The sequence below is a fragment of the Vollenhovia emeryi genome, unplaced genomic scaffold, assembly GCF_000949405.1.
Source record: "Vollenhovia emeryi isolate VEMERY1.0 unplaced genomic scaffold, V.emery_V1.0 DF939169.1, whole genome shotgun sequence".
In the NCBI taxonomy this organism is placed as follows: domain Eukaryota; kingdom Metazoa; phylum Arthropoda; class Insecta; order Hymenoptera; family Formicidae; genus Vollenhovia; species Vollenhovia emeryi.
Window position 1 is genome coordinate 859,107 of NW_011967197.1, and position 15,491 is coordinate 874,597.

Here is a 15,491-nt window from a genome sequence, read left to right on the forward strand (position 1 = left end):
TCGTCGTCGATGAAGCGCGAAGAGTGGTGCGTGGTCCAAGATCGGCACGAAGAAGCAAGCAGACGTTTTGTCATACCATCTTAAGGGATCCTTAGAAAATAGAATGCCGCAAGTGCTCGGTGTATAAAATATGCTTTAAATTCGAACGTCTATCATCACATTTTTCTCACGTGTCTCCGTTACATCGTTCATGTAATCTGTTACATCTCGTTGGTCATAAATTGGTACAGATACTCGTCGCGTGCACCGGGGAGAGACGCACCACTCTGGATGAGATTAATCGCGCGATCGAGGTATGCTTTCATCTCAGGAGCAACTTTGAGCACACGCGTATGTGAGGGACGGGTCTGCTGCGTGTATAAAGCGTAAAATGTACACACATGACAAACACACGAAACCATGTATACATACACGGACAGGATAGTTGTGAATTTAAACCCCCGGCTCTGTTGGAGAGAGGAACGTTGGCGTGTGTACATATGATGCGTGACACGTAGCGAATGTACACCAACTCCTTTCTGTTGTGGTACATATTTAGAGAGATCTTCAGGGTGTCGGGTCTTTCGTACGGGTCGATTATTCGCAGGCGATTTTCGCGTTTCTCAACCGTCATCCCCTCGGCGAGAGGGAACATTCGATTAATTCGGTGTGTAACGGTGATCTAATCTCTTTCTTCTTTTCAAGCGCTTGAAGAAACTGCATAGTAAGAAATTAATCATCTCTTATCTCGTGGAAAGATTATTACGTATTACTAAAACCATTGGAATTGTTTCTTCTTTATTATTATATATATACATTACTGTGTATATACATATTGTGTATAAGAACATTTCCTAATGTATGTATAACACAAGTATTATACATATAATTGCAATCATTGATAAAGACATTTTATCGTAATTAATGAACCAAAGTTTAGAGAACGAACTCGGCTCAACTTCCTTCGACAAGTGTTTGAAAAAAGAAAAATGATTTAGATGCTCGTTGCCGTGAAGTGTCTTCAATTGTATTCGATTCTTCGAGGGAAATCGTCTGTGCGTAAGCAATCTCAGGTACGATGCAGTACTGTAATACAATAGATGTAAGAAGCGCAGAGAGAGAGAGAGAGAGAGTGAGAGTGAGAGTGGAACACCGACGGCATCTTTTCCTTGAGAACGAAAGAGAGAAAGAGACGCGTTTTTCGCAGGAAAGAAAAGGCGAAGCGAATTTCATCGCCGCAGCTACCGAGTATCATCTAGATTAGAGATTTAGGCGACGTGGAGCATAAACGTCGCGTGTATATGTACCTAGACTCATTTGTAACACGTCGAGGAAAGATGATCGACTAATTTGTTCGGTGTGTCTGTCGCTCGATCCCTACGACGTACGCGGAAAGACGACAAGCCTGTACATAGTGATATGATAACGCCGAGGTACACACAGCTCCCTCCCGATTGTTGTATCATAATAATATAATAATATTAATATTAACAAAAAATAATAATAAACGCATACGGCGCGATCGCAGAATTGTCAAGCTAGGATAAAAAAGTAAAGAAGAAAAGAAAAAGAAAAGAAGAATGGGAGAAAGACGACGAGAAAAGAAGCGAGAGACTCTATCTACGAAACGTGATTATTATCTACGAAAACACGCTCTGTTAATGCGACTAATTACAAAACAAAGTAACTGAAAATTAATTATAGCGAGCGAGAGCATACCACGCCTACAGTAAAACTACAGATGTAGCATACACGATATTATTATCAAAACAGTTCAATGTAAATTGTTATTTTTGTTGAAATAAAAATCACCTCCGTTATAATAAGGAGCATCTCCTCGCTTTCGCCTTTTGATTTCGCTCCGCATCGCGTTCTCGAACGAGAGCTGCTGTTTTTGATTAAAAAGAAATACAAAATACGCAAGAAACAAATTCAAACGAAAAACTAACGTTATTCTTTTCCGTCAATTGTGATTATGCGAGTTTAGTTGAAGATATTCATTACAGAAAAATTCAATTAAATAAGTCGCTTTATCCTAGGACGTAATATAGGTGTACGCTCGCTAGACAATAATTATCGGATTGATTTCTTTTTCGATCGCTTTATTTTGTTTTATATAAAGCGTATACAAAATATACATACATTACGGACATTCTCGTCGCTCCGTTGAACAATAACAAACGTTTCGTTTAAATCGGTTATAAAATACTATATACGATAAATCTATATTTAACGTGCATAAAAATGAGGCACGCTCTTCTCTTCGCGATTAAAGGTCATACCCAGTACTCTTACACATAAAAATATTGTACAATAAGGAGTACGTCCAAGGCACTTATACAATACATACGTATTGCATCAATAGATGAGAAGCGGAGATAAAATTTTCGGTATTATCGTTGTTGAAGGCTACTTCCATTTTACAGAACCAATTTGTTTGTGGGAATTCTGTCATCGACTTTGTTATCGAGTATAATAAATAATATCCGGGACACTTGGGAAAAGCGGGTACAATTACAAAAATCAGGTAAGTTAAATCGGAACATTTGCTTATCTTCCGATTATCTTAACAATACTAGTTCAAGAGGGTGTTCGTGACGTTCTTTTATTTTCTTGCTTTGGACTTTAGATCGCCTGAAGTATCGATATATAATTAAGAATCATCTTGTATAATAGTTACTAATGTAAACTATGTAAATATGCAAATGTGAACATTCATAATATTATTAAAAATTATTTAATTACAATTCATATCTCTTTATTTTTAAGCATTCTAAACTTATAATAGCAGCCTTACATTTCACTTTACGAATAATAAAAACAGTTCTTTCCAAACAAAAGATACAGACGGCTGCCCTGTCTTGATCAAGTAAAATAAAAAAATCTTAAAACATTTCTAAAGTTATTCTTGTAGATATTACTATTTAAATTAGAGCTACTATAGTCGATAGTGGCACTGCAATGCCTATTGCATCCAACGAAAGATTAATACTTTATAGTTAACATCTTCCAGAACAACTTATTCACAGATATATCCTTTGTTCAAATACATATGTTAGAGCAATATTTTGTTATCAGTATTTATATTGTGAACACATATTACAAAGCTGACTCTGTTTTTTTTCCTTTCACGTTACGTATTCGCGATAGTAATCGTTTAATATATTAATATATCCGTGCAAGTCAGGTACATGAAATAAACCATATGCTCAGTATATTATTCATGAATTTAAGATAAAATAAATAATTTTTCCAAAAACTCATGTACTATTTTATATCTGTGAGTATAACAACGTTAAGTCTACAATAAAATATACAATTGACAATACAACTGCCAATTTATATTATACATTATAGCTATTGCAATGAAAGAGGAAATTGCTTAGTTTGTTGAACGCAATTTTGTATCGTATTCACATCTCTGAATTGTGGAACACATACAGTTATATACATTATTTCGTTTAATAAGCGTCTGAGAGGACAATCTTCTCTTGTCTCGTCTTACTTTAATCATAAGGCATCTCTACATTTGATGAAAAAACACATATATTTTATTAGCAACTCGGCACGTTGCAGTTGTTTTAATTTTAGATTCCGTGTGTTATTATTGAAGATGAAGCGTATTTGTATAATGCGTAAAGTATTAATGAAAATATTAATTGACCTTTTATGTGCGCAATGGATTGTACATACTGGATGGAGGTAGTTTTTCTGTGCCTTCTCAAATAATGAGATAATAGATCTAAAATAGAACTATTAATATTCCGCGCAGCAGAGCTTCGATGTCGTCATTCAATTTGTCAAGTTTGCAAATAATTGCATACACTTAATACATGTAGCAAAAGTATCACAGAGTCTGTTGTTCTACCATTTGCTCTCGAAAACGTGTACTTAAAAAATACTGCGTTTAAAGTTATTTAATATATTCTTCTTACAAATCCTAGTTCTATCTCTCCGCGATAAAGCTTATACGAAAATATAAGCTACTTTGTTCGATTCTAACAATCTTGTTTTATATTAATATAACCAATTTATATTAATATAAAATAATGAACGGGTATACCTTACGTCATCTAACATATAAAAAATATATAGCAAATTTATACAAATACCTACAATTTTAAGGCAAGTTATCTCTTTTTCAGTAATAATACACCTGTCTCTATCAACGCGTCTGTGTGTCGTTAAATAACTCGAATGAGATAAATTTCATCGGTTCAAATATCATCATTCGTAATACGAGGGATACAATATATTCCACAAAATAGCTGCGGTCATAAGACTCGTGTAAGTAACCATGCTGGCCCACCAAATAACTTTCTCCCAAGTTTGTACCTCGAGATTTCGAAGAATATTTATGCCCACTAGCAGGCCTGCTATAGCGCCAGCCAAGTGGGCCACGTAGCCGATCTGGTCGTTGGTATCGAGCACGTAACGATTGTACACTGCTTGCCCAACGTCGACGCTCGTGATAACGAGAAACACTAACAGCTGCAGCACGGCAAATTCCATTTGCGACCAGTTCATTATGATGGTGGCTACATGTGCAGTAATTAACGCATACACGCCACCCGATGCGCCGGCTAGGTAAACCGTAGGGTCTGAAACGGACGTGCCGAGGGAACCGGCCAGTACTCCGGCTATGTATATTATCAATACTCTCCACCATTTGTGAACCATCTCCAGTGGAATGCCCAGCATAATTTGTACCAGGAGATTAACGACCAAATGGAAAACCCTGTCGAATACAAAAGAAATTCAAGGGATTAAAATACACATTCTCGATTCGCAATATATATCTTACGGAAGTACACGAGTTGTACAACAGACTCGTTATACGTACCCGACGTGTACAAACATGTATGTTAGATACCGCCAGGCTTGGTACCTCTTGTGCGGATTATAAATAAATAATGTAGCCGCTGGGCCTTCTACAGAAAGAGATTTGTGCTTAATCACATCATACATGAACAAAATGATTTCTATTATCGATATGATTATCATTGCTACAGCCGGCGGTCGACAACTGTACTCTTCTTCGTACAGTCCATCTGGATAGTCGCTAGAGTACAGAGAAGATTCCGTTATTGTACTGGTTTGTTGCTGTAGAGCGTTAAAACGTGCAGAACGGCATCTTTTACTAATCATAGCGGCCTGGGGAGAGTCACCAAAGCTCGAAGGAGGAGGAGAAGGTGGTGCATGCATTCGAATACTGATTTGTCGTTGGGGATAATACCTCGAGCCCATGGAAGTTTGCCTTATCGCGCGGGTTGGTCGCTGAGGTATTACAGAGTGCACGTATCGTTGCACGATATGTCCGAATATACCCTGCATGTCCTTTCTATGGATCTGAAAGTAAGAAACAGATCGACGTCAACTATCGACAATTGGGAATCCCCGAAATATTTCACCGACGAAACACCGAAGAAACAAGTATAATTTCTATATGTAAAACAAAAATGGCAAAATCCCTTAACTAACCATTGCTATAAATTCTGGATATTCTAGGTAACCAGATTCATCCAGATCTGCCTTGTGCATTATCGTGCGGACCACCCCGACAGGGATGTCCTTGGAAAAATCTGGCCCGCGTATCATTGCTTTCAGTTCTTGCAGTGATATTTTTCCATCTCCGTCGAGATCGTACTTCTCAAAAATGGCTTTCCAATGCTGCGAAATAAAGGATAATTCAATATAACGTCGTTTTGGCACAAGTGCGAAATAGTCTAGCAAGTATTGTATGTATTTTCAGGACGATTTCTCAGGCCGTGACGCTGCCATATGTTGCCAGCAATAATGTATCGCGTGCAGTTTCCTGAATGCATATACCTTTCCTTACAAATGAATCAGACACTTTAACTTATCAATGCACGTATGAGTCATTTGTGAGGGAAACTAGGCTTGCTCTCCAACGAAAATGAGCAATCACGGAAAAGCTTCAATAGCTAATGGACATATTTTATCAAAAGAAATAGTTGACGCGCGATTGTTTAGCGATAACAAATATTCAAAGTCACGGCCGACGTATCCTACGAGCAAAAGTAGGATGTACAATCGTTATTTTAACATATTATTTCCAGTTGCGCCATTTTATACAGTTTGACAATAATATGCAATTGAAGCGAGGTGTGAATCTTGCATGTTTTTAAACAAGTCCTTCTATCTCTTGAAAAAAAAAAGCAAAGCATGAAAGCACTAAGAAAATAATGCCTCTGTACCATCGATTTCCGATAGCACAAACATGATATAGCACTTACAGCTTCATTGTACTGCAGTGGGATGGTCACCGCAGTCTCGCCCTCTCGACTAGTCGACATCCTTATCAATTTGAAACCTCTGCAAAGTAAACATGAGAGATAGGCGTCAGTACGCGACATTGTACGAGCTTGGTAAGCCTCACTTGCAGATCTTAAAGCTAAGGGATGGCACGGCAGATCTCTCGCTCATCCGGGCTCTCTGTCGGGCGTTGACTTACTAACGGTACGAGACCCGCGTAGGCGAGATCTCGGGAGAGCCGGAGCCCCTGTTGGAGGCTGGTCGGCCACCCGGAGGGCCGTGTCTCGCGAGGAGCGAGCGTGGGGCGCAGGGAACGCGGTTTACCTGTGACAAGCCGGAAACGGAGGCGCGTTCGACGTGCACGGGGCAGCTTCGCGCGAGGCAAGGGCGAGGACGACCCGGGGTCACTCTGGTGAATGAGACGGACGGGACGCGAGTACGTTTCACCCGCACGCACCTGCGCCGCCCGTGGCATTATTTCTCGCGTATCGAGCGGTCACTCGGGGGGCCCCGATAACACACCGCGCGGTGACACATCTTCCCTTATCTCGCGCAGATACGCCGGCGTTGAGCAGTCAATAGGGACGCGCCGCGTCCCGCCGGTGACGTCACGGACGTCGCGGAGACCATGCCGCCGTTCCACCTGTTGGCCGCGGGCCGCGTCCACCACGGCGCGCGGGCGCTATCGCCGAATTCTACGTACGCATATGTACGCAACGTGCGCGCCCAGCATACATACCCTAACCTTCGAGATTCGGAGCAGGCTGCGAATGGCCGGGGCCGAGCGACGCGACGCGGCGCGTGTGTCCCTGGGAAACCTTGAGGGGGAGACGCGCCACTGACCTTTACCGCCTCGCTATTCCTCTCTCTCTCTCCCTCCCCCCGGGATCGGGCTTTCCACGCTGAGGCAGGTGTCGGAGAGCGAGCGAGTGAGCGAGCGGGAGCTAACGGTACCCGTTTCGAACGGCCGCGTCTTCCTGCCGAGCCGCGAGGACATTCGGCGAAAAGTGGACGCTCGCTGGCGAAGTCCACCGCCAGGTTAATCGGCCTACTTTTTTCTCTCTCTCGTTTCTTTCGCGGGCTTCCTCTGACCAAGAGCTTTCCTTCTCGGCCGGTACGCGAATGGCTTTCTCCTTCCTTCTTCCTTCGTCTCGATCGTACGGGATGAATGGAGAATAGTCGGGTGGCTTCTTTTTTTCGACCTGACCGCTCGGCGTTCTTTTCTTATTGTTAGTAATATGTGGGTATGCTGGGCGGGACGCGTGGACAATGCCTCGGATTGGGAAGAGAGAGATAGAGAGAGAGAGAGACAGAGATTTTTGCTTTATTCTGACCGCTTGGCATTTTTTTTCGCAGATACAGGATATACGCTAGACAATTCAAGGTTTCGCGATGCAACGCACGTTCAAGTTGTTACGTCGCCCGCCGGGGAATACGCCTAATCACGAGAAGTCGCGACATCGATCGTTTACCAAGATACTCATCGACATAGCGCATCGCTCTGACTCATTGGAAACTTGCTAATGAAGCTATTAAAAGAAATCTATAGAGAGAGAGAGAGAGAGAGAGAGAGAGAGAGAGAGAGAGAGAGAGAGAGAGAGACTCTCTTAATATAATAAGGAATATGCCTGTCACGATTATGTTCATGTATTGTTCATGTAAATGCGACTCCGAGTATATTTTTCATGTCAACGGTGATATTTTTCCAAGTCAGCTCTAACGAGTATATTTTCTTCTTTCTCGCGCCAAGTATAAGCCGCGCGGCGGCTAGAACCGCTCGAATTTCGCGATGACGATGCCCCACGTGCCGCGCGAGCGATGCCGGCAGAGCCGAGGGCGAGGGTTGCCTGGCGACGTCGCGGATCAACAAACAAGCCCACCCCCGAGAGATCGTCGAGCCAGTTACGCAATTCCGTTTCTCTAACAACAATCGGAATTCGGGGCCTGTCGCGCGGCGATCTGAGAAATGGCGTGCGGCAGGGAGAGAATGAGAATAGCGGCGAGCTACAGAGTGAACGAACCGATACGCAACCTGAAGATAAGGTGTGTCTTCCGTTGATTTCAACTTTTGCGTGACTTAATTCGATTACGTGAGAAAGGTCTCTCTCTCTCTCTCTCTCTCTCTTTCTCTGCGTTAAATTGTGCCTCATGTCCTGTTCTTTCGTAGACGCGACGTGTATTTATAATTACTTGAATTGGATCAGACCAGATCAGACCGAAGCTTCAATTGGAAATCTCTACGGAGTTGGAAATTGAACGCGATAGTAAAGAAAACAAAATCGCAATTGCGTCCGCGGAATTTTCTGCAATATGAATATACACTTCTTACGGCGCTAAATCAGCGGGGGACTTCCGAAGGCTAGGAGGCGGCTGTGATATATTGACTCTCTGTTTATCGGCGTGGATCCATTAGGCCTGCATCCGAGAGTAGGTTTATGTAATCGATTAAAAGAAGAAGCGCTTATCGTTCGGCTATTTAAACGTGATTTTGACACATGGGAGATTACGAGGTGGTTTACATTCCCAGTAAGTTTTTACCAACAAAAAAAAACAGCCGAGTGACACGAGGCTCTTTGCATGCCGGTGGAAAAAAGCCACAATTGTCTTTGCGTTGCGGATGTTGAATTAATTTTCACATTGCAGACATTTCCGCATTCCCGACTCCGTGAAAATTAACCGAAGACGCGAAGGTTGAGAACGAAGAAGAGAGAGAGAGTGAGCGTACTTGTGCAATGCGATAATGTAAACCTACGACGTCGAGACATTATGTAACTAGCCCGTGTGTGTGTACGCCAGACACCTTTTCTTCATGCATCGCCATTGACATTCGCGTCAGTGATTATATCTTTTGTTTCGAGATAATGAGATTTCTGCGTTTTTCCCGAATTAATTCGTTATTTCTCGAAGGAACTTCGTCAAGTTTCGTCGCTATCGTCCTCGTGGCGAACGACGGAAAGTGTTAAACTCGTAGGTTTATATTCAATTATATTATCGAATGTCATTTGCGTGAAAAATGTATCGGAAATGTGAGAAATTGAAAACCGAAGAATATTCTCTTGGGCAATTTAACGAGATACATTCGAGATATTTATATCTCTCCGCCGCGTGTTTATCTTCCTTGCGGCACCGAGAAAATTTTAAAAGTCCTTCACGAGAAGAATTACGTAAAGCCATTTACCGGCTTTCAGCTCAATTCTCTCGTAATTAATTCGCAATCGCCGGCCTGGGCAAAAATAGCGAAGACAAAATAGCGGTTGAATCTCTTTCCCGCGAGGAATGAATCTTGGGCATCTGGCGAGCCCAGCTTTGCCGAATTGCACCAGATTTCATCTCGTTGACGTTCATTTGTTGTTTCAGAGTGCGAGTCACGCAGGAGAGGTCCCCGCTGGCCGAGTTGCTGGCCGAGGAGCCTGAGGGCGGCGAGACCAGAGACTCCAACTTCTTGGAGGAGGAGGACCGTATTTTTAGCTGGCAGGACAAGGTGTTCGGCCCGTTCGAGATCGATTTCTATGCGGACGAGAAGAATTGCCTGACCGATTGCCAGCGGGAGTACCACCGGCGTATACGCGACGAGCAGCTGCAGGGTGCACGTTTGTACTCGTACACGGAAAACGACTCGTACTATGCCGACGACGACCTCCTGACGATGCCTTACAGGCAGGGATCGAATTTAACTGTTAGATACCGCGCGAGTGTTACTCGATTGTGAAGAGTTTCCTGCATAATTTTTTTCTCAAAGTAAAACATTTTTTTTTAATTTTTAAATAAAGTCATTAGTTAAAGGTAGAAATAAGATTGGACATAAATCTAAATTATGATTTCCGCTTATCAGAAACAAAAAGATTCCGCGGGAATTCCCTTTTCATTCAGCTCGAGGAAGGTACGAGAGCAGATTCGTACTTTTCAATGTTGTCGCGTGTCGAGAAACGCTGCAGAACGCGTGGGTTTCGGTTTCTTATCATTCCACGTAGCTTTCGGTAATTCTAAATGCTTTTATTCTCGCTCGCAGATCGTACTTGTCCGCGAAGAACGAGACGGCGTTGCCGGCCGTGCGGAACCGCAAGTCCTTCCGCGAGCGGTACAACAAGAACGTGGTGGACGACAGAGTGACGGATACCAAGATCCGATCGAGCCATTATCTCTACACCGAGCGCACCAGCATGCACGTGATGGCCGATCTTTCGCGCAAGGACGAGCCCGGGGGCGTCGGGTCGACGGACTCGGAGACGCTGCTCTGCACGGTGACATATGACAAGGCGCGCAAACTGCTGACCGTCAGCCCCGATTTCACGATCGACGACGAGCGGCGTTACGGCGTCGCCAACGGTTACGGCGTCAGGTTTAATTATCGAGTCGAGCACGTTTCCGAGGGGCGAACGCCGCTGGAATTGCAGGAGCATCGCGAAGACGCGCGGCGTGTAAGTATGCGGCTATTTACGACGGACGGTACACGATCGGCATACCAAACTTTCGCGTCATCGCGCCAGCGCGCGCGCGCACGCCGATCAAAAGGACGGTCTTTTCGTGGAAAGACCAATCTCGGCATTCCCGAGCGACGTCCGTTTATTTGCCCCCGCAACGCAGTTACAGTAATACCCGATAATTCTTTCCGCTCTGACTCATTTCTCTCTCTCTCCCACTTCCTCCGCGCGTCCTCTCTTTCTCCTTCTCCCAGACGTCTGTGTAACACGGGGCTATTTATAACTTATTAGCGAATAATTATTTAGTTAATAATTCATATTACAATATGCTTGTACTTGAACTTATTGCCCTTGGAGCGAAATCTGTTTAATGGAAAATTGATTGTTAGATTGTGTAATCGTTGCGAAAAAAGATTCGTGATTGAATTTGAAAACCTACTATCTCATATTAGAATTGAGGACTTTCCTTTATATTATTTGAGTAGCGAAGCGAGAGAGAGAGAGAGAGAAAATTAGAAGCGCGTTGCTTTTTTATATTATAATATAATCTTGCATAAATTAAGTTTGTCAAATTATTAAATTTCGCTTATTCAGTATTAGACGATGGTTTCAAGTTACACAGTAACATACAGTTGTGTTAATAGTCGAGGAGAATGAGAGATACATTACTTCGAGAATGATGTTGCTCAACAAACCTCCATATCGGTTTTAGTTGTATGTAGCATGATGCTAGTCATCATTACTTTGCGAAAAGCGAACTATAATAAGAGACAATGTGTGGCGCAAATAATTACGGTTTCTCGCAACAATGACGCTATCGGGAACCATTTTGTCCTTAGAAATCTTGGAGAGAAATACATTTTATTATATTTTAAATCCGACCTTGATACGACAAGTAAGAAAATTGTACGCTAGCAAGAGTCGTCGGATTATCGCGCTAGTACATGACACAACGTTCAATTGAAAAAAAATTTATTGCAGTTGCAATAGATCAGTCGCGTAATATCGAACAAAGACAATAATTTATGTCCGTACTGTACACGTAAGTTTATTTCGCTTCGAAAATACCAACAGTTGCCTTTGTTTTTCGTAGAAGCGGTTTTCAATTATGCGGTAACGTCCGGTCAAGTGCGGGCAAACGTGACGCGGCACGTGGAGAGCCGGGCGACATATCAAATGTTTATCAAGTTGGATGAGCGCGATGAAGCAACTTGATGTGCGCTTTTTATCCGTTCGCTCCCAAGTTCGATTACCGCCTGCAGGCGGAAGAGGCACGGCGAATCCGTCGCGATACGGCGATCAGGAGTTCAGTTCGCTATCCGATATCAGGAGAGGAAAAAGTTAGCTTGCGCGAGCGCGCCCTCGAAAACCCTTGCCGGTCGCCTCGTAAGGGCGGTAAAAGAAAAGAAAAACGAAAGTAAGAAGACGAAAAATGTGTACGTACCCCACGTAGGAAATTTCCGAGATCTGACGCATTGCTCGCTGGTGATAGAACATGATCGCCGTGTCGTGTGTGCACTGTAACAATCCCTGATGCTCTCGGTGCGAATCACGGCATCTTCACGGAAAATCCGTCAGTTCACCAATGTTCTTTCCCTCTTCCGGTCGTCAAAGACACACCCAACGGTCTTGCGGCCTATCGATCTCCTCGTCGTACTCTCGGGCATGATGGAACAGCCGGCGAGACTGAACTCTTGCTAATCGGCATGTATACTAATGATAATCACGGTAGGGGCGCGTATGCCTGTGTCTCTTTGTGAACGCGTGCCCGTTGAGCTCGTAGTTGATCACCGCACTTGCTACGATCGACTGAATCCTATGGTTCCTCCGACTGTCCTCTTGAACGCTCTCCTCCATGAGGCTGCTGTACGTAGCAGCGATATCAGCCTATACGTGTGTATATACAGTTTGTACGTGCACAGTGGGGCAGGAATATATCCGCGAGCATAGAAACGGCTTTCGCACACCGTCCCACGGCAGTAGTAGCCTACGCTTTATCACTGCACTTCGCTGCAAAGCGGCGGAGATTAGTGAATTTTATCTCGCGCGCCATTAGAGATATAGTTACGATATTCACGGATGTGACTATCTTTTTGCTCTGTAATTTAAGAAAGCCGATTCATCGAATATTTGCTCACGTGACAATCTTTTGTTATTAAAAATAATCTCTCTGTCTCTGTCTCCGTCTCTCATTATAAATAGAAATTGATACAATTGAGAAGTTAATATACAGATTTCGTCTACTAAATTTGTATTTTTTTTAAATAATCACATGAGTAAAGAAATATACAAGTTGGATCTATTTTGTAATATGAACTTCAACGATTCCTAACTGAATTAATTAACTGTTAACTAATAAAACATTAATTAGTGATTAATTAAATATCGACACTAATATATTTTCCTCGTTGCAGGAGGTACAGCAGCAGTTTGCTTACAAGGAAATAGAGTTATACAAGGAGTTAGAATTGCCACCTGCAAATTTATCCACGCTATTCATAAGCTTGGACATTGCGTCGGCTCATGGCTTCTCTTATGACGGATTGTTCGTTACCTATTTCGTCGATTTGCCGCAGCGTTGGAGCACGAAACAGAAAGAGAGATTGTTCGGCAGAACTCAGAAGTGCCGTTTAGAAAATAGAACAGCGCATTTTAGTTATTGTACGGATATATCCTTGCAGTATCCATCGAACGAATTTCAACGATCAAGCGGCGATGCACCATCATTCTGGCCTCGTCTATTATTCTCCGCAGCATCTTTGGACAGTTGGACCAGGTAATATATACACCAAACAATCGCCAAAAATCGCCTTACATTCCACTTAATATTTTTTTACTTGCTCAGCAATATTGTGATCTAAACTATTAATCTGTTTTAGGTATCGAATAGAGGGTTACGCGGCATTGCCAGTACCGATGACACCTGGTAGATACGAATTAACAGTTTCCACGTGGCGTGCGAAAGGAACATTTATCGACACGTTGAGACGATTTTTTGTCGGTGGCTCTTACGAGCTCGAGGATATAACATATTGCGGCATTCCAATGAGCCACGAGGGCAAAGTTTTAGACAAGTCAAACTTGAAAGTCGTACCGAGCGGAGATATTAAAATTTATATAAATGTAATATGTCAGAGTAGTAGCCACGCGAAGCGTGTCAATTATCAAAGAGACGACTCGGATAAAGTGAGCACCGACACGCTCGTGAATAACGTTGAAAATGTTCTTGAACAATTTAAAGCGGCCAAAGAACGCATGATACGAATAAGAGCGATGAATTCGTAGAGTTACATTATCCTAATAATTAAAAGACTGATCGATGAAAGCAGTGCTTGTCAAGATTGAATTTTATACAAACATATGATCAGGGTTGGAAAGTAACTCGTTACTTGTAACGAAGTTACAGTTACAGTTACTTTCTCTCCATCTGTAACTGTAGCTTAACTCAGTTACATTTTTTCGGTAACTAGTAACTAATTTAATAGTTACTTTATATATTTATATAGTTACATTAATATTTATATAGTTTAATTTTATATTGTTAATTTATATAGTTACTTTGTATATTTTTTAAACCTCTACAGATTGCATTAGGTCTTGTCTTTGCACATAAACGCTTTTATCGATACTTAATAATTTAAACGCAGATTTGACATTTTTATTTTCTTTGCAAGAAAGTAACTGCAAAGTAACGATTCGTTACTTTTTGAGTAACTATAACTGTAACGCGTTACTTTTCAGAATTTGGGTAACTTGTAACTGTAACCAGTTACATTTTTAGCGAAAAAACTGTAACTGTAACTAGATACTTTTGTAAAGTAACTTTTCAACTCTGCATATGATACATTTAAGGTAGTACGTATGTTATAATGTAAATCAAAGTACAAAGTAATTACATGAGACGCAACAGACATGAGAAATAATTTTACATTTTGTATCCGCTGTGTATAATTATTGCGAATAATGTTCAATTTTTTTTTACGTAGTTGATAGAGATTTCGTGAATGAAACATTTTTTACCGTGTCTCTTTTGGACAAATGAGAAACCCTCTAATTCGCAGCTATTCCAAAAGAGGTCTCGCTTTAGCGAGTGGCGTTCCAAAACTCGTCAAAGAAGGGTTCTTACCGCAACCACAGTATAACCAGTAGGGGCACTCGTTCTTTTGTTTCACGTTCGCGCCGATCCGTACTGCGCATCCGACATGTTTTTATAATGACCAATCACATTATAAAAACATGTCGAATGCGCAATACAGATCGGCGCGAACGTGAAACAAAAGAACGAGTGCCCCTACTGGTTACACTGTGGTTATAGAAATGTTTCAGACAACAGTTGTTCATATTGATTAGTAGAATAATATGGTATAATAAACAGTATGCTGTTCCATTAAAAAATTGAAGGTGACCTTCACGTGACCTTCAAATGACTATACAAGGTCAAGTCAATGGTACCACCTTATATCCCCCTTCGAACCAAACAACTTTTGTTTGAAACATTTTTCCGTATCTTTCATATTTTTAGAGACAATTGCGTGGATCGTTTAAAATGAGACACCATGTATAATAAAATTCTAAGAATTTTCCACCATTTCCGAGAAGTGGAATTCCGAGAAAATCAAGCTTTAAATCGCGAAAAACGAAAATCTTGGAAACTGACAAAGTATCAGGAGAACATGACAGTCAAAGAGGTGGCACTATCTAAATTTCCAAGAATTGAAATTCCAAGAATTGCAAACTTCAAATCGCAAAAATCGAGAATCTCGAAAACTGAGAAAGTATCAGGAGAACATGATCAGCAAGGAGGTGGCACTATCT

General features: G+C 42.0%; 2 protein-coding genes across 6 annotated transcripts; one reads left to right on the forward strand and one right to left on the reverse strand.

Moving 5' to 3' along the window:
- Positions 1–2,064: 2,064 nt before the first annotated feature.
- On the reverse strand, positions 2,065–12,604 carry LOC105564011 (protein rhomboid). Of its 4 annotated transcripts, XM_012016078.1 has the most exons (6): positions 12,121–12,602; positions 6,237–6,315; positions 5,461–5,649; positions 5,216–5,328; positions 4,823–5,041; positions 2,065–4,717 (listed from the first exon to the last, which is right to left on the reverse strand). In XM_012016078.1, exons 1-6 carry the CDS (start codon positions 12,171–12,173, stop codon positions 4,207–4,209), a joined length of 1,164 nt encoding a protein of 387 aa, XP_011871468.1. In that variant the 5' UTR covers positions 12,174–12,602; the 3' UTR covers positions 2,065–4,206. The 4 variants fall into 4 exon arrangements, with proteins under 4 accessions (XP_011871468.1, XP_011871465.1, XP_011871467.1 ...); XM_012016075.1 differs by having other exon boundaries at positions 4,823–5,328; positions 12,121–12,604; XM_012016077.1 differs by lacking the exon at positions 12,121–12,602 and adding an exon at positions 6,995–7,080 and having other exon boundaries at positions 4,823–5,328.
- Positions 7,837–14,001, forward strand: LOC105564010 (Meckel syndrome type 1 protein). Of its 2 annotated transcripts, XM_012016074.1 has the most exons (6): positions 7,837–7,913; positions 8,006–8,298; positions 9,613–9,912; positions 10,265–10,673; positions 13,091–13,452; positions 13,556–14,001. In XM_012016074.1, exons 2-6 carry the CDS (start codon positions 8,222–8,224, stop codon positions 13,959–13,961), a joined length of 1,554 nt encoding a protein of 517 aa, XP_011871464.1. In that variant the 5' UTR covers positions 7,837–7,913; positions 8,006–8,221; the 3' UTR covers positions 13,962–14,001. The 2 variants fall into 2 exon arrangements, with proteins under 2 accessions (XP_011871464.1, XP_011871463.1); XM_012016073.1 differs by having other exon boundaries at positions 7,843–8,298.
- The last annotated feature ends 1,490 nt before the right edge of the window (positions 14,002–15,491 follow it).